The sequence below is a fragment of the Lontra canadensis genome, unplaced genomic scaffold (assembly GCF_010015895.1).
Source record: "Lontra canadensis isolate GAN:19392208 unplaced genomic scaffold, GSC_riverotter_1.0 scaffold13, whole genome shotgun sequence".
NCBI classification, from domain to species: domain Eukaryota; kingdom Metazoa; phylum Chordata; class Mammalia; order Carnivora; family Mustelidae; genus Lontra; species Lontra canadensis.
The window spans coordinates 16,933,115-16,951,902 of NW_022631007.1; the positions used below are offsets into that span (position 1 = coordinate 16,933,115).

At 54.9% G+C, this 18,788-nt stretch overlaps 1 protein-coding gene across 6 annotated transcripts in view; it reads right to left on the reverse strand.

Moving 5' to 3' along the window:
• The window catches only part of HDAC4 (histone deacetylase 4), a 281,806-nt gene that overhangs the window by 133,756 nt on the left and 129,262 nt on the right, over window positions 1-18,788 (reverse strand). For 3 of the 6 annotated variants that reach the window (XM_032857622.1, XM_032857623.1, XM_032857621.1), the window contains exons 1-2: window positions 11,092-11,245; window positions 10,483-10,554 (exon numbers count right to left, since the gene is read on the reverse strand). In XM_032857622.1, the coding sequence (XP_032713513.1) occupies window positions 10,483-10,554; window positions 11,092-11,230 (211 nt within the window). In that variant the 5' untranslated portion in view covers window positions 11,231-11,245. Of the gene's footprint in view, window positions 1-10,482; window positions 10,555-10,674; window positions 10,718-11,091; window positions 11,246-18,788 lie in introns of those variants that run through there. The other 3 variants (XM_032857625.1, XM_032857626.1, XM_032857624.1) reach the window with 2 other exon arrangements.

The window sequence follows — 18,788 nt, forward strand, 5'->3', positions numbered from 1 at the left end:
CGACCCCCACACCTGCCTTCTCAACATCTCCGATGGGGCACGACTTTCCAACAGTCTCCCCAAGAGTGGCTTCGTCCATGTCCCCACCTAAATTCATGGCAACTCTGCCATCCACATGCTCAGATCCCAGACCACAGGATCATTCCAGCCTCTGCTTCCCTCACAGCTCGCTGGCACCTCCAGTGAGTCCCGCGTACGTCCAGTATTTCCAGACTCTGAACCATGTTACCATGCTCGCTGCCTCTATCCAGCCTGAGCCAGCCCCCAACCCCGTCCCTTGCCCCTCCCATGTGTCTGTCACTGTAGCACAAAGTGAGGGGTGTCACTCCTCTGCTCAGAACCTCCAAGAGTTGCCCACTCTCTCAAGGACAAAGCCCTACCTTGCAGGATGGCTGCAAGTCCTCACGGACCTGCAGCCACTCCAGATCTTGCAAGAACGCTCCTCCTTTCCGGCCTCCTGGCTAGCCCCAGACCGCCCCCTCTGGCCTCTGCACCAGCCACTCAGCGCCAGCAAGTCCTGACCTGTCTACCCTGTCCCCTGATGAAAAGTCCCTCATGTCTGAGCTCCCCCCTCCCCCCAGCTTCCCAGGTCCAGGACATTAAGCGCCCCTGAGCTTGAGCCGTGAACATGTTCGGAAGCCGGTGCCCAGCACCAGAGAACACCACTCTGCTCGAGTCCACCCCGAGACTTGTAGAAGCAGACCAGAGCGCCAGCCTCAGCCAACTCCACAGGCATGATCGTTTCCAACCACGACCTGCTAGCTGAAAAATCAGTCACAGAAAGACGGCTTGAAAAACGCTATACCTTCAGATGAGACACACTTCTAAATATCTCATTTTTTCAAAGAAAACAGAATCATCAAACAAAATTTAAAGCGACTACAAAGTAAATACTTTGAATGAGAACTTACGAAAGCACTTGTGCCCACAGAGAAGCATGCGACCATGTACGCTGATATCCAAAGGAAGAAAGGTTAGAAATTAATGTCACACGTTCAGCCTGAGGCTTTAGGACACAAATGTCCAAATGAGGCCCCAAGGAACAGAACGGAGAGGAGAATGGGAGTCAGGGGATGGCAGGGGCAGAAGCTGGGTCTCTGAAGGACAGTAAACACACAAAGCTGACAGGACACGCAGTGTGCCCTCGGCTCCAAGGCCACCAGACCCAGCTGATCCCCCATGTTCCTCGTGAAAACTTTCAGATCTCGGCTACCTCCAGGGCCTCCCACGCCTTGAAGTGGGCCTGGAAGCTGGAGAAGGACTGCCATGCGGGTCGCAGGTCCCCTCAGTGATCCTGGCCCAAGGCCCAGGAGTTCTGTGAGACATCCAAAGCCTGAGAGGAGCTTTAGCCCCTTCCGTGAGGGCTCGGGACGACAGCAGCCGGTCCCCACCAGCCGCTTCCCGCCCACTGCAGCCTGGCTCCCCTGGAGATGTAGTGTCAGTCTGGGTTTGGGTCTACAGCATCCCAGGCAGTCGGCACCGCTGTGGGGCTCCAGACACAGGGACCTCTCCTGCACGGAGTTTGGCCACAGTGAAACTGAGCCCCGGAAGCGAAATCCTGTCCCGAGCAGAACAGGGGCAAGGCTGACAAAGCCACTCCCTGACCCTGGCTGAAGGTCCTGAAGACCCCCATGAGGGCTCCACAGACTGTCTGGGCTCGTGTCCCTCCCGCCCTGCTGTCTGGACGTGCAGGACACAGAGCTGGTGAGAAAAGACAAAAGCATGAAGGTCAGATGCCTCAGTCAGTCCTGGGCACATGTCTGTGAAGGCTGGCGCCTCCCATCACACACCCCACAGAAGTCGGCCTTGGGAAAAACCCTTCCTTCCACCTCGTGATCTCCTTCAAGTATCCGGGAGGGCCGTGAGGGACGGGAGGGACGGTCCCTACTCTCTGCACCTACGCAAATCCCGGTCACTGCTGCCATCGCCACATCTGGGCTTGTGGGGACAAGCACCTGGTTTCGGGCGCACCAGGGCACAGGGGGCCATTTCTCTAGACACCCCCAAGTCCCTGCTGTGCTGTAACCAGCAAACCCCAGCTTTCCAAGGGCTCCTGTTCCCTGCTCTGGGCCCCAACGCCTGCTCTTCCTAATTCTGTGCGCCTATGGGCATAGCAGCAAAACAAAATTTAACGGGTCGGTATAGCTTGTGATAAACAACAACAACCCAAACAATCTAATTTCCACCCAGGATAAGAAAGGCCTTCTTGTGCCTCCCTCAAGCATGGAGGACACTGAAGAAGCCGGCCGGCAGAGAGGGTGTGGCCGTCCAGCAGAGCGGGCCTCGCCGAGGGCGCGTGAGCTCAGCCAGCCGGGCGGGGAGGCACGAAGGGGCATTTCTGGTGGAAAATGGCAGACCGAACACCATCGTTTATCCCTGTTCCCCCGACATCCCACTAAAACGGTATGGATTGTTTAAAAAAAAAAAAAAACACCAACAGAAACACAAACAAAATGCAAGTAAGAGAACAAGTTCTCAAAGTCAGAAAGAACACGGTGAACGCTGGGCACCTGCCTTATTAGATACAAAAATCCAAACCCTCCCCTGTAGTGGGGAAGGGAGGGTCTGCTTTCAGGCACAAAGCCTCCAGAAAAAGCTCAGTAGTTGTCAGGAGATGAACCGTCTATCCTGGGGGCACGGAGGTACCCGGACTCCTTGTGTACCCCGCACAGCTGGAGAAGCCAGAGGCTCCCTTTCTGGAGGGCAAGGCAGCAGATGGATGGGGCCGAGAGCACAGACGGGTCAGGCTGCACAGGGGTGGCCTCACTGTCCACCCCAGGATGTGGTGGACCAGGTCTGCACCCTCCCAGGGAGGCTGGCAGGTTTGATGAACAACGTGTCCACACAGGGTGGGAGAGCCCCAGCTACCAGGACCACCCACACCCCGGAGTGTCCCTCCTTCCCCCGGGTGCCCTCTCCCAAAGATGAGCAGATAGTTGGGGGTACCAGACTGCTGAGAAAACTATCCCCATATGAGACAGAGCCCATGCAGACAGACACCAGGACCCTGTGCCCAGGGAGATGGTGCCATTCCAGACAGAAGGGCAGACACGCTGTCCAGGTGGCCAACAGGATGGGTAGCAAGGCTGCGGAAGAGAAGGGGACCATCAGTATTCAGAGGGAAGACTGTTTCCAAAGCCCAAATCCACAAGCCAGATGGCAGACCACAGTGTCACTCTGAGGGCAAATGTCACTTCCTTCACAACGGTGCCAGGGTCACCCCAGCTCAGCCGGGCATGGATGAGAGCCCACAGCACCCCTCTGCTGCCCCGAGGGGACTTGGCCCCTCTGCAGGCTCTGTACTCCAGGAGAGGGGCGTGCCAGGAAGAGGCCGCAGGGCCAGGTCCCGAGCCCAGGCTGGAATGGGGCGCCCTCCACCTGGGCAGCAACGAACATGGACTTCTGCCACATTCAGCACCAGACACCTCCACATATGTCCCTCTCTCCAGAGTTTCCTGGCACTCCAGACCGCATCCCGGAGAGCCTGTCTGGGGAGGTTTGGGTGCACACACGGTAAAGCACAAGGAAAAGAAAGGAAGAAGAGGCCAGGTGGTGAGTGACGGGGACCGAGGGGCGCCAGCTCGCTCTCTGGCACAGGCGGGGCCTGCAGCAGGAGGCCCTTTATGCGCCCAGAGAATCTGAGAAGCACCAGCGTTCGGTGATCCAAACCACCGCAGGCCCCCAACGGCTCATAGCTGCGGGATGCGGACAGGCCGGGCCGCGGGTCCCCCAATGGCTCACAGCTCTGGACACAGACAGGCCAGACCACGGACTCCCATCCTGCCAGGATCCCAGGTCTGGGGACACAGCCCACAGTCCAGCACCTATGAAGGCCAGTGTCAGTGAGTGAAGTGGACGCCATGGAGGGAGAGGGGCCGGCTTCACAAGACAGAAAGCAGACACAACAGAGTGAGGCCTGTCTTTGGAAACACCGTCCTGAGGCACAAAAGCACAAAACCCAAAACTTCACACCACGAAGCACTACACTTAGGAAATAATCCATGTTCTCTCTTGTAAATTCCTCCCAGCAATGAATTCATGGACTCCCGAGAAAAGCAGCAAGCTGGTGGGTAACTTGGGGAGAGGTCTGGGAGGAACCAGCCAGGCGCTGTTCCCAGATCTGAAGAATGTTTGTCCCGGATATGAGCAGTGTTTGTCCCTCTCCTCCCTGACAAGTGGGTTTCGGGCCGAGGGATGGCTCACGCTGCCATGGTCTTCACTTCAGATGATGCGCCCTAGAGTCTGGTGCCCCTGCACAGCCGTCAGCACCAGCCTGCTGACTCATAACTCCTTGAGTCCCCCCCACAGGCCCAGACCCGCTCACCAGGCTCGACACCCACCCGGGGACTGGACATTGTGGAGGTCTGTGCACCTGATGCAGGAAAAAGCAGACATGTGGGCTCCAACTTTAGAAAAATAGAGCTAAGGCCCAGGAAGACCAGAACCCTCACAGGAGACAGTCTCTGTGTAACGTAAAGCATTTCAATGTGAGGTTCCCTGCGTCACTGGTTTCACTTCCTTTTACATGGGAGTCCAAGAGCTGCCATCGCGAAGGGTTCTGGGCTGGGGGAGAGGGATGTGCAAGCCTTGGAGGAACAGAGCAGCCGAGCGCCTGGCCACCTGCCAACTGGAGGGTATGGGACAGAGGACGATGGAGAGCTGCATGAGACCCCTCCTGTGTGCACGTGCCGTGCCCAAGACGCCACCACGCTTCCCTGCACCACGAGACCCCAGAGACCACCCAGGCTCAGAGGCTTGGCTGCCTGCCAGAGGCCGTGCAGCCCATCAGAGTCGGGCCAACCTTCAGAGCTGATTGGCTCCGGCCTGACCCTGCACTTTCCATCTGCAGCCCAACGAGGGAGCACATGGGGTGGAGCAAGGGAGTGAGGAGCAGGACACAGGCACACTCTGTGCCTGTGCCCCAGGGGACGGGGTTCGTGGCCCCGTGGTCTTCCCACACTCGGAGTGCCCCCAGGAGGGCACAGACCTGATGGGAGGGTGGGGAGGAGCCAAGAGCACAGAGAAAGCCAGGCTGCCCTGGCAAGTTCCAGCAGGATGGGCTGGGAGCCCAGAAAGGACGGAGGAAGGACATGCACGGAGTGCGCAGGCCTTGGAAGGGACGCCTTTTCACAATTCTGACTGGTGAGGACCCTCAACCGCAGAAGGGAAAGTGGAATCTGAGGGTTCCTCAGCAGCACGCCGAGGGAAAAAGGCCATGTCGAAGCTGGAGGGCGCGGGGCAACACCCTTTTGTCCACAACGACCTCCCAGGGTGAGCCCACGGCCCCTGTGAACAGCTGCGGGTGCACACCACACACGTGCATGTGCCTGGCCTCCGGGGACACAGCTGCAGGCACCCGTCGGGCTCAGGGCTACGGGGCCACAGGCTCCTACAGAGGGCCTCATTTGACTGGCAGCTGCTCACACAGGGTCCCGGGCAAAACTGGTGGATGGAGGCAGGTGGAACACTTCTCGGGACCCATTCGGGCTGATCAGGCACATCCAACTATGGGATCTTGTCCCTAAATTTTTCAAACTGTGGGGTCTGACTATGTATCTTTATGCTCTAGATTTTATTGTTCCCACAAACTGAAAGCACACGAGCCAGCAGGAGGAGCACAGCAGCCCCCGGGAGGCCGGGGGTCATGCTCATACACCGTGGCCCATAGGCACGGGGTGCCTCACACACCCCTGCACCTGTGTCTCCAGGTCGGGGGCCAGAGCACGCTCCCCAGGGCACGGCCTCCTGCTGGGCAGAGCCAGGCGAGTCCCGAGTGACACATCGCCAGGATGAGGAAACCGAAGAAGGTGGCCTCCGTCCTGCTGTCCCTGCCTGGCACCGCAGCAGGAGCCGCCCAAGGCGGCATGATCCTTCACCGCCCTCGACCGTGACCATCCCAAGCCCAGAGACCCACTTCCTGTCACACACACACACGAGGGGGGCTGTGTGGGAGAAGAATTACCATGGGGGCCTGGTTCCCAGGGGGATCAACCGGTTAAAGTAATTCATCACCTCGGAAGCTGGTAAGGGAGGTTTTCTGGCACTTTCCCAGGGTCCTTCAGGGGTCCCACGTGTCTCATATTTGCATTTCCATCACCAGGTGAGTCTTCTCTCACCGAAACCAAATGACAGCATGAGAAACATGGCTGGGAGGCAGTAGAAGCTTCTGGCTCCAGCTAGTCTCACCCAGCTTCTGCTCCAAAACTCAAGACGAGCGTCAGGAAATCCAACAACCTCTTGACAGTGTGGGGGTCGATACCCTTTAAGATGTGGGAATCCATGTGCTAAAAGTTAAGCTTTATTTTTTGCTCAGTTTGGGTAAGTTCTTTTGAGTTTCTGTAATTTCTTCAAAAGTCCACAATTTTCTTTCTAAAAACTGCACCTTTGTTAAACAGCCTCAAACAGAAACCCCCCTAACCGAGCCACACATGCTCTAGGGACACACCTCTGGAGGCAATGGTACCTGAATCCCACACCCATGGAACATGCCAGAGCTTCTCATCCACGCAGCTCCCATCCTTCGACTCAGCCGCCACGTCCCCCTGGGCACAGGGGTCACAACACTGGCTGAGGTGGTCTCTCCTCCAGCAGCACAGAGTAGAAGTCTTGCCCCATAATTTACATGCTGGGTGTCCTTAGAGGGTGATCCTGACCCAAAGTTCCCGGTCCCCTCTCCATTGGGCAGAGGTGCTCCAGGCAGGAAGGACCCTTGGCTGCTGTGATGAGTGCACGCGTGACGGACAGCAGCCCCTCAGCAAGCCATTGCATCAACAGTCAGTGCTTAATATGTGCATCCTGGTTTTTTTTTTTTTTTTTTTGGTAAAGGTTTTGTTTATTTAGGAGAGAGAGAGAGACAGAGAGAGACAGAGACAGAGATAGCAAGAGAGCACAAGCAGGGAGGAGAGGGAGAAGCAGGCTTCCCACTGAGCAGGGAGCCTGATGCAGTACTCGATCCCAGGACCCTGGGATCATGACCTGGGCCTGGGCTGAAGGCAGCTGCTTAACTGACTGAGCCAGTAGGCCTCCTGGGCCCCCTGTTCTTATTCAGGTCTTGTTTTCCTCCATTTTGTTCCTGGATGATGGAGGCACTGTTCTCAACCCCTTTACTCAGTCAAGGCTGCTGCGGGCCTCCTGGCGTCCACACCGTGCCGTGCCAAGCAAGCTCCCCTTCCAATTCTGGAAGCCAACCCCCAACACGGTCAGTACCATGACTCTCCTCCATAATAAACATGCATTTTTTTGGAGTCAGAGGGAAAAGTCTGTTACTTCAAAAATATGACACTGATTCACAAATGAGTTACTTAAATGTCTCTCAAGTCCCCCACGACCCAGACCCCTGGCTCAGGTGGGCATTTCTCATTCCCCTCAAACTCCGACATCTCTCTCTCACCTAACTGAGCTGCTGACATGGCTTCCTAACAGTCCCACCTAACAGTCCCAGCCAGGAGGAGGAAGGACAGCCTCCGGGAAGGGGGAATAGGTGTAGCCACATCTGTAACGGTGCCACTTCACTTCTTTAAGAAACAAAGGACTGGGATGTTAACCAGGAGTCACAGTGACAAGATAAGTTGGAAAAGAAAACAAAAAGGAAACCTTGTGTACATCAAGGACATTGCAGGGGGAGGTGAAGAAAGCAGAATTAACCCAGACTAAAAAGGCTTTTGGCTTTTTTCTTCGACAATTCAGACTTTCTTGTGTGAACTATCTCACACCTCAATTCAAGATGGCACACCAAGAAGATGGGACGCGTGCTTTCCACCTGAAGCCAGACGTCATGAAGACGAACCACACGTGAAGGGAACCATTACCAGGTGCCACCCTCCCCAAGTAAAGGGCCCAGCAGTGAGACCAGACCAACAGAACAGGGGTCGTGCACCCCTCCCTACTCAGAGGACAAGTTCCCGTGGGAAGGCTGGAGTCACTCCTGCGAATCACATATAAGTATCATGTTATCACATTGCTGAGTGTCAAGGTTAAACTCAGTGGAGAGGAAATCTGCCAGGGCAAATTAGGATTGACAGAAAAGTCATCGAAGAACTGTATAGTGACATCAGTGCGGCCATAAAGGAGTTTTCATATTAAGTTTAAATTCTGTTTCCTTGTAGGACATGGTTTAGAGTGGCCTGGAATGGACTGAGAGTGGAGGGGCTAAGAAGGCCCCTCGCTCCAGCAGCTTTTGAAGCAGCCCTCGACCTGCAAGCTTCGTGCCCAGAGTCACACCTACACCATGTATGTGCCTCCCTCCTGGCAGGCTGCCCGTGGGCATGGCTTCTACACCGCAGACACTGCTGGCCAGCGAGGGAGGAAACATGGCATTGTCCCCCCACACCTCCCCCAATCTATCAGCGAGGGGTCTGGCTACCAGGAAGTTAACTTGCTTCAATGTCTTGGGGCCACGTTCCCCAAGACACCATTTCTCAAGTTGGGTGGGTCCCCTCAAAGGAGAGGAGAAGAGGCCCATCGGAATCATCCAAGGACCCCGAAGAGGCTGTCACAATTAAGTCACACACCGTCTTCAGTATATCTGTCAACAGGACAACGGGACATGTCTGTCAATGGAACATCTGTCCAGAAACTACTAAAAATCAGACACATGTGTGATTCTTTTAAGAATCCTGCAGAGAGGGATGCCTGGGTGGCTCAATTGGTTAAGCAACTGCCTTTGGCTCAGGTCATGATCCCAGAGTCCTGGGATCGAGTCCCACATTGAGCTCCCGGCTCCACAGAGAGTCTGCTTCTCCCTCTGACCTTCTTCCCTCTCATGCTCTCTCAATAAATAAATAAATAAAGTCTTTAAGAAAAAAAGAAACCTGCAGAGAAGGATTATCCCCATCCACGAAACGATCAGCCTCAGGTCAGAGCCAGTGGGTCAGCAGGACCCCAGGTCCCCTATGAATCTGAAGCCCATGGGCTGTCTCACCCTAAGCCATATCAGGTCTCAACAGGGCGTATGTCCTTTCCAAGTGGGAAAACTAATCGGGAGCCCACCTCTTTCTGGTCCACCTGGAAACAACTACTTCCCACCTTTGTGGCCTATGGGGTTGTCTAGGAAGTCTCTTTCTCTGTCCCACACCCAGGGGGGACAGGAGCACTAGGAAGCTGCCTGAAAACACCCAACCACCCAAGGACTCTGTGTTCAGACAACAGTAACACTGGTGATGTGAGTCCAAGAGCAAGTGAGAATCAAGGCGGTTTCCGTCACACAGGCTGCACGTAAAACCTGAGCATCGCACAGGCTATTCCGAAGCCCCCCTCCCTGCACCTGGAGTCAAAAGTCAAGGTGTGCAGAAGGGGGTCCTGGAGAAGAAGCATGGAAATGGCAGACAGAGTGGGCTGTGAGCATCCCAGGGGACGGCGAAGCGAGTGCCCATGGCCCCAGGGACACGGAGCACCAGAGCACCGTCCAGGGACCTTTGCAGAGAATCAATGGGAGCTTCGTGTGTGGGGAGACGCCAGGAATGACCCTTGGCAGAGCACGGAGCATCACTATGCAAGGAAGGACATCCCTTTCTCGCCACTTCCAGCCTCTGTTTAAGGGGACCAGGGGCAGAGGCAGGTGCCCATCACCTCCCTGTCCCGGCCGGCACTGCCCACGGAGGGGGCGGGCAGGGTGGTATCCAGGAAGGCTGGGGTCCAGGAGGTGCCGCAGAGCCAAGACCACTGAGACAGAGGCCTCGGGGTGTGGCGAAGGCAAGGGTCCAGCAGCGCAGTCTTGAAATGCAGGCTCAGGAGTCCACAGTGCACTCACATCCCAGCCTTTTAGAGGTTTGCCTTTCTTTCAATAAGGCCAAGCAGCTGGCACAGAACAAATGGTGCCCAGGCTCTGAGCTGACATCCTGGAGTCACTACATGGGGCCCAGGACAGGGAGAGGGGGCTGTTTTAATGAAAAAAGAAGAAAAATGTTTCCACGCCATCTAGATTTGGAAAGCGTTGCTTAAAGCATGAAATGTAAAAAGATCATATATGGAATAAAGGACATAATCATAGCTGATTTTCTTTTGCTCATAAAAAAAAAGTAAAAGGCACTTGGGAGACAAGTTCATGGAGAGCCTCAGCTGTGAGAAGCCTGCGCCGGGGTAGGTGAAGCATGACCCTCCCACTGTCCCATGGCTGCTGGCAGCTCGACCTCGCCAGGCAGGGGACGTCTGGTCCTAGCTCCAGCTCAGAACTCTGCCCCACAGGGTCCTCCTATGGATCGACTCTGAGGTAACATCTCAAAAGAGCAGTTGGCACTTTCGGGAAGAACATGCCCTCCGGAGCTCAAGATAGAAAAGAGCCACAGTTCCCTTCCTCTTGAACAGCCAATGCCTGACCGGCTTCCGCGACATATGGCCTATTTTCCCTCAGGAGACGGCACAGGGGTCAGATGATCTGAGGGTCCACCTGCTCCCTCCAGACACCCCCCAACGTGGTGGGGCCTCCAAACAGCACTTTGGGGGAGTCCGAGCCCACCCCTCCCCAGGCCAGACGAGTGGACTTACCCGTGCTGGGCATGTGGTTCACGCGGGCGGGATTCAGCAGCTCCACAGGCTGGTCTCGGCCAGAAAGTCCATCTGGAGAAGAGAGAAAGCACGGGGCTTCAGAAGTAGCTCGCATTCCCGTGCAAACACTTCACACTCGGGAGTCTACAGGGAGACTCCTGGCAAACAGGGAAATGCATGTGTCCTTCTTACTTTCAGAAGAGAACAGGTTGGATTCCATCACACGTTATTTTTATTTGCTGAATCAGAAGATGAAAAACCCCTTGCAGAACAGCCAAAATAGCCCCCAAGTGAAAGATGGCCCACAGCGGAGCCGGGCCTCCGGACGCCTGTGCGGCTGGGCCGTCGGGGCTCATGTCTGTCTCGCGGCCACGTTACACCTCCTCGTGTTCGTCAGAACGGCTTTTCTGCCCAGACCACAAGCAGTGAGAGGATCAAAACACAGGGGCTGCTCCTCCTGTTCCCAGATGCTGACAAACGGCCTGGGGTATTCGCAGAAACCCAGCCCTAGGAGGCCCAGCTGAAAACAGCGTGGGGGTGCCTGGGGGGCCCTCCAGGAAACCAAGACACCCAAACAGCTCTCAGAAAAGCACTTGGCCAGGTACTCACAATGTAAAGAATCACTTCTCCCCGCCTGGATCCCGGCCCTGTTTCTGTCTCTCCAGGCTGAGCGCAAAGATGGAAGCTGGAAGCCGGCCACCACCCAAACCCGGAGCAGGCTGCTTTTAGACTGCCCGAGACTTTCCATATTCTCTCAGATAGGAAAGAAAGAAAACTCTGGCAAAACTTCCAGGAATCACACTTTGGGTTTAAAATTAGCTCCTGACAAGCGGTGTAAACCGGCCTGCAGTGACAGGCACGTCACGAGGACACTGACGTGGCGGTCACTCTCGTGATTTAAGGAGAGAGCGCAGGGTTCACGGACACCCCGGGCTCCCCGATGCAGACAAAGCAAGTGACATCAGATCTACAGACTGTACTAGAACCTTGCTTCTCACCCGTCCTGGCTAACCCCTTGCATGCCCTTCACATGGAGTGTTACGCAGCCCATGTGTCTCCGAAAATGTTCACAGTCGAAGGACAAAAACAACCACCTGGAGCAGAGCCAAACGTGTGCTCCTGAGGCCTGAGGCCCCCAAAGAAGTCAGGGAACTAGGGCCTCCCGCACCTGCGCAACTAGAAGAGTCCACCACAGGGCACCTGGGACTCTTTTCCTCAAACCAGCAACATACCCCAACGGTCACTGCAGTCACCAGGCACCTCCGGGGCTAAGACCGTCCAGGCTCCCTGAGCCAGTAGGGCCGGCCGGCCGGCCGGGTCATATCGTGGAAGCGAACAGCAGGCCCCAACACCCCGACCAGGAGCATGAGGGCTTCTCCCATGGACCAGGACTACCCCGGACAGCCCAGGGGCTGACCTGTGAGCCTAGCACTCCGCCACGTGAGCGCCGTCACTGCCCAGAGAGAGACCTGGAGACGGTAACCGAAAAGTACTCTGGAACTTTTTTTCAAGAAAATAAGTAAGTGAAACTCATTTTGCTTCTGGATAAGGTTAAAATTTCATTTTTGAAAATATAAAATTGATAAAAGTATATACTTTTTTTTTTGTTAATTTGAATTCCACTGTAAATACCTTCAGAAACACCAGAAGGCCCCTCTGAAAATTCTAATCAAGCTGCAGTTTGTCAGTGGGCAAGGGTCCGGGCCATGGTGCTCGGAATGCCATCCTATTCAGGGCTCCGCAGCTAGGTTCAAAGGAGGACCTCAGCTTCCAGCTGAATGAAGGCTATAGAACCAGAAGTGGTTGAGAAATCAAGAAGCCAGCAAGGTTTCCAGAGGAATCTCTGAATTCTGGGAGCAGTCAGAGGCCGCACCAGGCCAGCATCCTAGCTTACAGAAAGACCTTTCCTTGAGTTTGGGATTGAACTTTTTATGTTGGCCCCAAGCCCCAGAGGTCTAATTACTTCAAAGCCAAATGCATAAATGCTGCCCCATGTCACGTGACTTCTATCCACACTAGAGTGGGAAGAGGCATCAACTCTCAATGCAATCAGTTCAGAGTATAAGGGAAAAGATATGTGGTTATTAGCGTAACCAAAAGTTACCGCCTGTGTGTTTTAAATCAAGGTATGGCTCCATTGAGCTGGCCCACTCACGGAATTTCCGGACACTAGACTGGGGTATACCTTGCTGAGGGGCCAGCAAGAAATCAATCCCAGATATGTGCTCGTTGGCCCGCCAGAGAACACTGCCATCTCATGAGGGCACCCTCCTGCTCTGCGGTCTGGAAACGCTGGGGCCTGGAACGTGAAGAGTGGGGAAGGGCGGCCAGTGGCCATGATGGGCTTCCATTAAGGTCATCTGTGGAACCCACTGAGAAGGTCAAACAGGCACCAGAGACACGGGCCAGGAGAACCTGGGCCACCCGCCACAGGGAGAGGGCGTGAGGCACGCCGAGCAGCCCCGGCAGCCACCCCAGGGCAGGAGAGCCCCTTGCTGCCCCACCCCAAAGAGTGGGCCAGCCCGCGCTTGCACAATGTGGAGGCTGAAGCAATTTCTGTGACAACAGCCACATCATCTATAACACAATAAGCAAAAACTCACTGAATAAAAAGGTTCAGCCCCTTCCCTGATGTACATAATCAAAGAGGGTCTGCACTTGAATGCTGCACAAAGATTTATGTTTCTTGTACCAATAAAGCCACTGTGTGAAAAATCCACACACAGGTTACCTAATGAGGTGGGGAGGAGAGGTGAGGGTAGGAGGGTGGTAGGGAGTGGGGAGGGAAAGGAAGACAGTAAGGAGGAAGGGGAAGGCAGGCAGAGGAGGGGAAGGAAGGAAGAGAAGGGGGAAGAGGAAGAGAGGGCAGGGGAAGGAGAGGAGAGAGAGGAGGGCAGGGGAGAGAAGGGAAGGGGAAAGGCGAGCAGGGGAAGCAAGGGGAAGACTTGCAAAAAGGATGGAGAGAGCCTTCTGTCTATACACTACTGTCCTACCTGGTGGAGACCCAAGAGTGTCTCCAGAAGGTGAAATCTGTCCTTCCCCAAGGGCTAAGTCACTGAGCATCTCCCTAGGCACTTACAGACTATTCTGAATTCAAATCTTGGGCCCCTTTAAAAAAAAAAAAAAAAAATTGGGTTGTCTTTTTTCTCTGGACTCAGGGGAATTCTTTACAAATTCCAACCACGGATTCTCTGGCAGTTACGTCCATCTCAGAGACAGCCTTTCTGGACGGTCCCATCCATCAGTCCTTTCAGAGCTTATGCTTCCCCACCTGGAGGCTGCAAGCTACTTTACGGCAGGCACTGTCCCCTGTAGGTCCTGTGGCCTTTCCCTTCCCGTGTGTCCCCACCTCTCTGCTCTTGACTCTTGCCCATGATGTGAGGTCGGGGTCTTTGGGTTTTGGTTTTTTTCAGTGAGGATGGCCAAACGTCTCATCATTACTAAGATGTCTTACTTTCGCTGCTGGTCAGCACACGAGTTCTATCAGACATCGCATCCCTGTCCTGTTGGCCAATTTGTTCATATCTGTGCCAATAATCATACCGTCTAACTGCTGCAAGGCAAGAGTCCCTATTTTCTGCTTCAGAACCATCTTGGGGGCTGCGGGTCCTTTACCACATAAATTCTAGAATCAGCTTGTCTTCCAAAAGACGGAAAGACAAAAAGAAAAAGAAAAAAGAAAAAAGGGGAAGCCAGGCAGGCAGGGAGGGGTGAGAAGGGGACTAACTCTGTCTGGGACCATGTAGGTACAGAGAGCTGGGAGAGATCAGGATCACAGCAATATGATCCGTGGACACGGACTAGTGCTTCACCTCACTGCTGTCAAAGATGTTGTAGAACTCCGAGTGCAGAGGAACTGAAAATCTCTAGACTTATCCCTAGGTGTCTGGCATTTTCAGCAGCCCATTCTCCTCAGTACTGCAGATTTAAGTCACTGCATGCGGGTCTGTATCCCAGGACCCCAGCACACTCATTTATTCTGACCACATATCTGAACTGGATTTTCTACCTGCAGGATCCTGGGACAGTGACAGTTCGGTTTTCCTATCATTTCTGTTTCTTGCCCCATCCCATTGGTGGGGACCAATGCTACACCCCCACAGAAACACTGAGAAACACCTGCGCCGTGTCTGACCTCACCCCTCCCTCCTCCTCTCCCTTCCCTGCATGCCCAGGTCTCCCAAACCAAGGGCTCTCGGCGACACAAGCATGAATGCCAGGAAACTCTCGCGAAGGTAAAAGAATGCAAAAAAATTTAATATCCTAAACTGCATGTGGGGGGCTCGCCTCATGTAGGTGGTAAAGTGCCACATGCGGAGGCTGGGGGGGCGTTGCACCGTGCCGTCTCCCAGCTCCTGGGGGGCAGCGCCCCCTCCACTCCGGGCGCCACTGGCTTGCAGACACTCGGTCGTGGGGTCTGAGGTCTCCGGCAGCGGGAATAGTGCCCAGGCTTCACTCCAGCCAATCTTCTATCCATTTTTATTTTCTCATACAAACTTTTTATTTTAGAACAGTTGTGGATTTACAGAAAAATTAAAAATAGCAGAGTGTTCTCATATTTATTCCCTCTTCCCCCAAGAGGGGCATCTCCCATGAGGCTGGTGTGTCGAGTTCTGGTTCACTGAAGCCCCCACGTACGCCAGGTGCCTGGGCTTTCCCTCCCTGTTCCAACCCCCCACCCAGGCTCTCACATGACCCCTGGGCGTCACATCTCCTAGGCTCCTGCCCCTGTTCTGAATGATGGCGACAGGGTGGGGGAGTGCAGATCCCGTACTCTGCAGAATGTCCCCTGGCTGGGACTTGTCCGGTGTTCTCCTCATAACTGGACTGGGACTGCATGTTTTTACAGGGAAGACTCCCCATCATGGGACACCACACACCACAGACGGGACAAATCACCAGGGCCATCGGCATCAGTCATGGGGCCGGTGTTTGTCTGTCCGGCCTCTCCACTGGGAAGGTGCCGGTTTAAGTCCCTGTCCCCACAACATTCTCTGAAATAAAGCTGCTCTCTGCAGCCCACGCTGCTGACAACAGCGGCTACCCTTCCACGTCCACTTCCCAGGCTTAGGGTGATGGACCTGCTCCCAGGGACGCAGCGTGGAACATCAGACACAGAAGGCAGCCCAGCCTCCGGGTCCCCATGGACAGGGCAGGGGCGAGGCACACAGGGCCGAGCCACACCAGGGCCATGGCAGTTACCACCAGCTGGGTTCAAAGCCTGTTCTGCCTGCACCCAAGGCGTGACCTCGCGCTCCTCCCTCTCATTTCTCAGACTCAGGCGCATCTCTAAGGCAGGAACAGCAACAGGCCCGCCCGGGAGATGCGCTGAGAATTAACTGTGTCTCAGGGGCTCCCCTGGGACCAGGGAGCAGTCAGTGGATTTTCTAGCAGAGAGAATGATAGCATTTCTTTCCTCTCCCCCGCCCCCCTCCCCATCATCTATTCCAGTGTGAACTCCAATCTAACAGGGAACATGCTAGAATGTATGCCCAGGAAGGGGTTGTTCCCGCGAAGATGCATAAGCTGCAGTCTGAGCTCTGGCTTTGGCTCTGCCACTGGATCAGCTGTTGCTCCCACACGTGCTGCAATGAACGGGGGTCCCGGGGGGGCAAGCGCTGCTTCCTGGGTGCGGGCTGGGCATTCTGCCAACGTAGGCAGCCTTGAGCTGGCGCGGCCACGACATACCCCGTCCCAAACAAGGACCACAGCCTGAGGGGGCATCTGGGGCTCTTCCTGCCTTCTTGATCTGGAAGCACACGCGCCTCTAGGACAGACTGGGGCCGTGGGGGCCAAGCTCACTTGCCCTCAGGATGGGGACACTGAATGAAGGATGTGGACTGATGTGGAATAAGAGAAGCCCGGGTTTCTGTAAAAATTAACTTAATGAGAAAAGTCACATCCCCACAGTAGGGACACTTGTGTTGGGGGTGTGTGTGTGTTGGTATGACAGAAAGGAAGTCTTGAAGAAACAGGTAAGCCTTTATATGGGGACCACAACTCAGGAGTGTCTCCTGCCCAGCAAAAAGTGGCTTGCCTTGGGCCTGAGTGAAGATGGAAGGGAAGCCTGGTCTGCACGGAGGCTGGCAGCAAGGAGGATAGTGCCGGGCCAAGAGCACACAGGAGGTGTCTGCACAGAACACTGCAGGAGAGGCTTGGCCCGCTGAACACGCACCCCCCAACCCCGCCGGGCATGCGGTAGGGTGCGCGACCGTGCACCAGCTCTCACACACTGTGCAAGTCACAGGTGATCACTGGGGTCTGGATTCAGGGGCCAATGTACCTTCCTACAATGTTGACATGAAGCCAGCATTTCCCTGCACCCAATTGGAGTGAGCTGCACAATTCCCACATCGGACATTGGACACCCTTGTTCATTTAAATTATAAAAGGGGGCTCACTACATGGAAACATCTCACCTCAAGGCACAAGTGATTCATCGGGGCAGCAAAATACTCAACCACCCCCCCCCCCGGCCCTCTCCCTGGTCTGAACCACCCTAGTGGGGCCTCTAACCTCTACCCCAGGACTTGGCCCACCAGCCTCCCTCCTCCTTTGCTGAGCAACCTGCCCTCTCCTGGGCACCGCCTGCCCGCCCTCTACAGACCACAGCCAACAGTGCCCAAGCCCTGGCGGCCAGGACCACTCAGGTGCCCCCAGGAACTCAGGGAAACCTAACAGGCGGCCCCCGGTGAGTCCTGCTTCCAGCCCCCAGCAGCCCGGCCCATGGAGCGCTTCCTTCCCTCACCATGCACCGTCCTGAGAAGTACAGAAGGTCTGCAGTAAAGCTGGGATCTGCCGGTTAATGTGAATTATACTTCAATGGGTTAAATGTTGTGGCTTCCTGAGGCATGTCCGGCATTAGTTTATGTGTATTTATTGGAAACCAACGAAGATGGGAGATACTCTTTCTCCTTAGCAATATCTCTTCCTTCAGGAAGATCGCGCAGACTTTACAATGTCAAGGCTAATCTATGAAGTATTCTCCTTCAGCTGAAAATCAAAACTAGCTACAGCTCCCAGTTTTTGGGAAATCAGAGCTGAAAGGAATGGGCTGAAAAGACAGCAGGCGGCTAAGAGCAGTCAGGTGTGGAATGAGAAGTCGCCCAGGACAGTGACCAGCTCCTTCCAGGGGCCAAGCTGCCACGGGTGCTGATCTAGATATGTTGACAATCCCAGCGTCCAGATCTGAACACACTACTGTGAAAGGACATTTTCTGTGACCACTCGGAGACCCTAAACCATGACCTGATGCTTAGGAATCCTTCATTTTGTTGAGTATGATCACATACTCAATGTGTGTTAGAAATTCCGTGTGTTAGAAATCTATGCTGTAGTGTTTATGGGCAAAAGCTATGGTATCTGGGATTTGTTTTAAATTTTCCAGAAAATGAGGGTCGGGGCGGGGGCTGATCAGGTGGGCACATTCTAAAAGCACAAGGTTCTGAAAGTTGGAGATGGGCATGGGGGCTCCCCACACGCATTAAGGTCTCTCTTGTTTCATTTGTGTGAAATTTTTCGTGATAGTTCCAAGAGATACCAAGAATAAAAACAAGCCCTCACTTTGTACTTCATGGCACCTGCCCTTGCTTAAGTCCCGCTAGGGCATCACCTCACCAGCTTGCTCGCTGCAACCATGGAGAGTCTTCAGGTCGCCGACCCTGAGCTGTGCGAACAAGAGCCAGCAAACCCTCCTTGCTCACACGCAACTCAGCACATGGCTCATGGGCACCTGAGGTGGGGTGCCTGACAGGATGCCAAATGCTGCATGGAGGGGAGGGGGCTCGACGGCTCCACAAGCAGGGCCTGCGTGGCACAGGCCATGGCCTCCCTGGGAGTCACACTCTGCTTCTCTCCACACCCCGCCCGGCGACCTCCCTGACGCCCAGGGCTGAGTCAAGGAAGACAGGACCAAACGTCCCCTCTGCCTCAGCCCAGGGGCTTGGACAGCTCGCTGAAAGGCTGACACAACGGGACAGGGATGAGCCATGGAGGGAAAAGTCCCAGCCTGCTACTCAGAAGTCTTCTTTAGGAAAATTCAGAAGTGGAAACACACCACCTCGCCAGCCCCATCAGGGACAAAGTCCACACAGCCAGAAAACTCTGATAACAGGAGAGAGGATACCACAAGCTTGGACCTCAGGCCACGAGGGGAAGAAAGGGAGTGACGGCAGCATGTACGCGGCCCGACAAGAGCTCCCAGAGTGGGGTCTGTCCCATCCCCATGTCCTCAGAGGACTGGCTCAAGCCCAGAGTTGGACAACACTATGGAGCAAGGGACAGAGTGGGATGGGGCATGAGCGCAC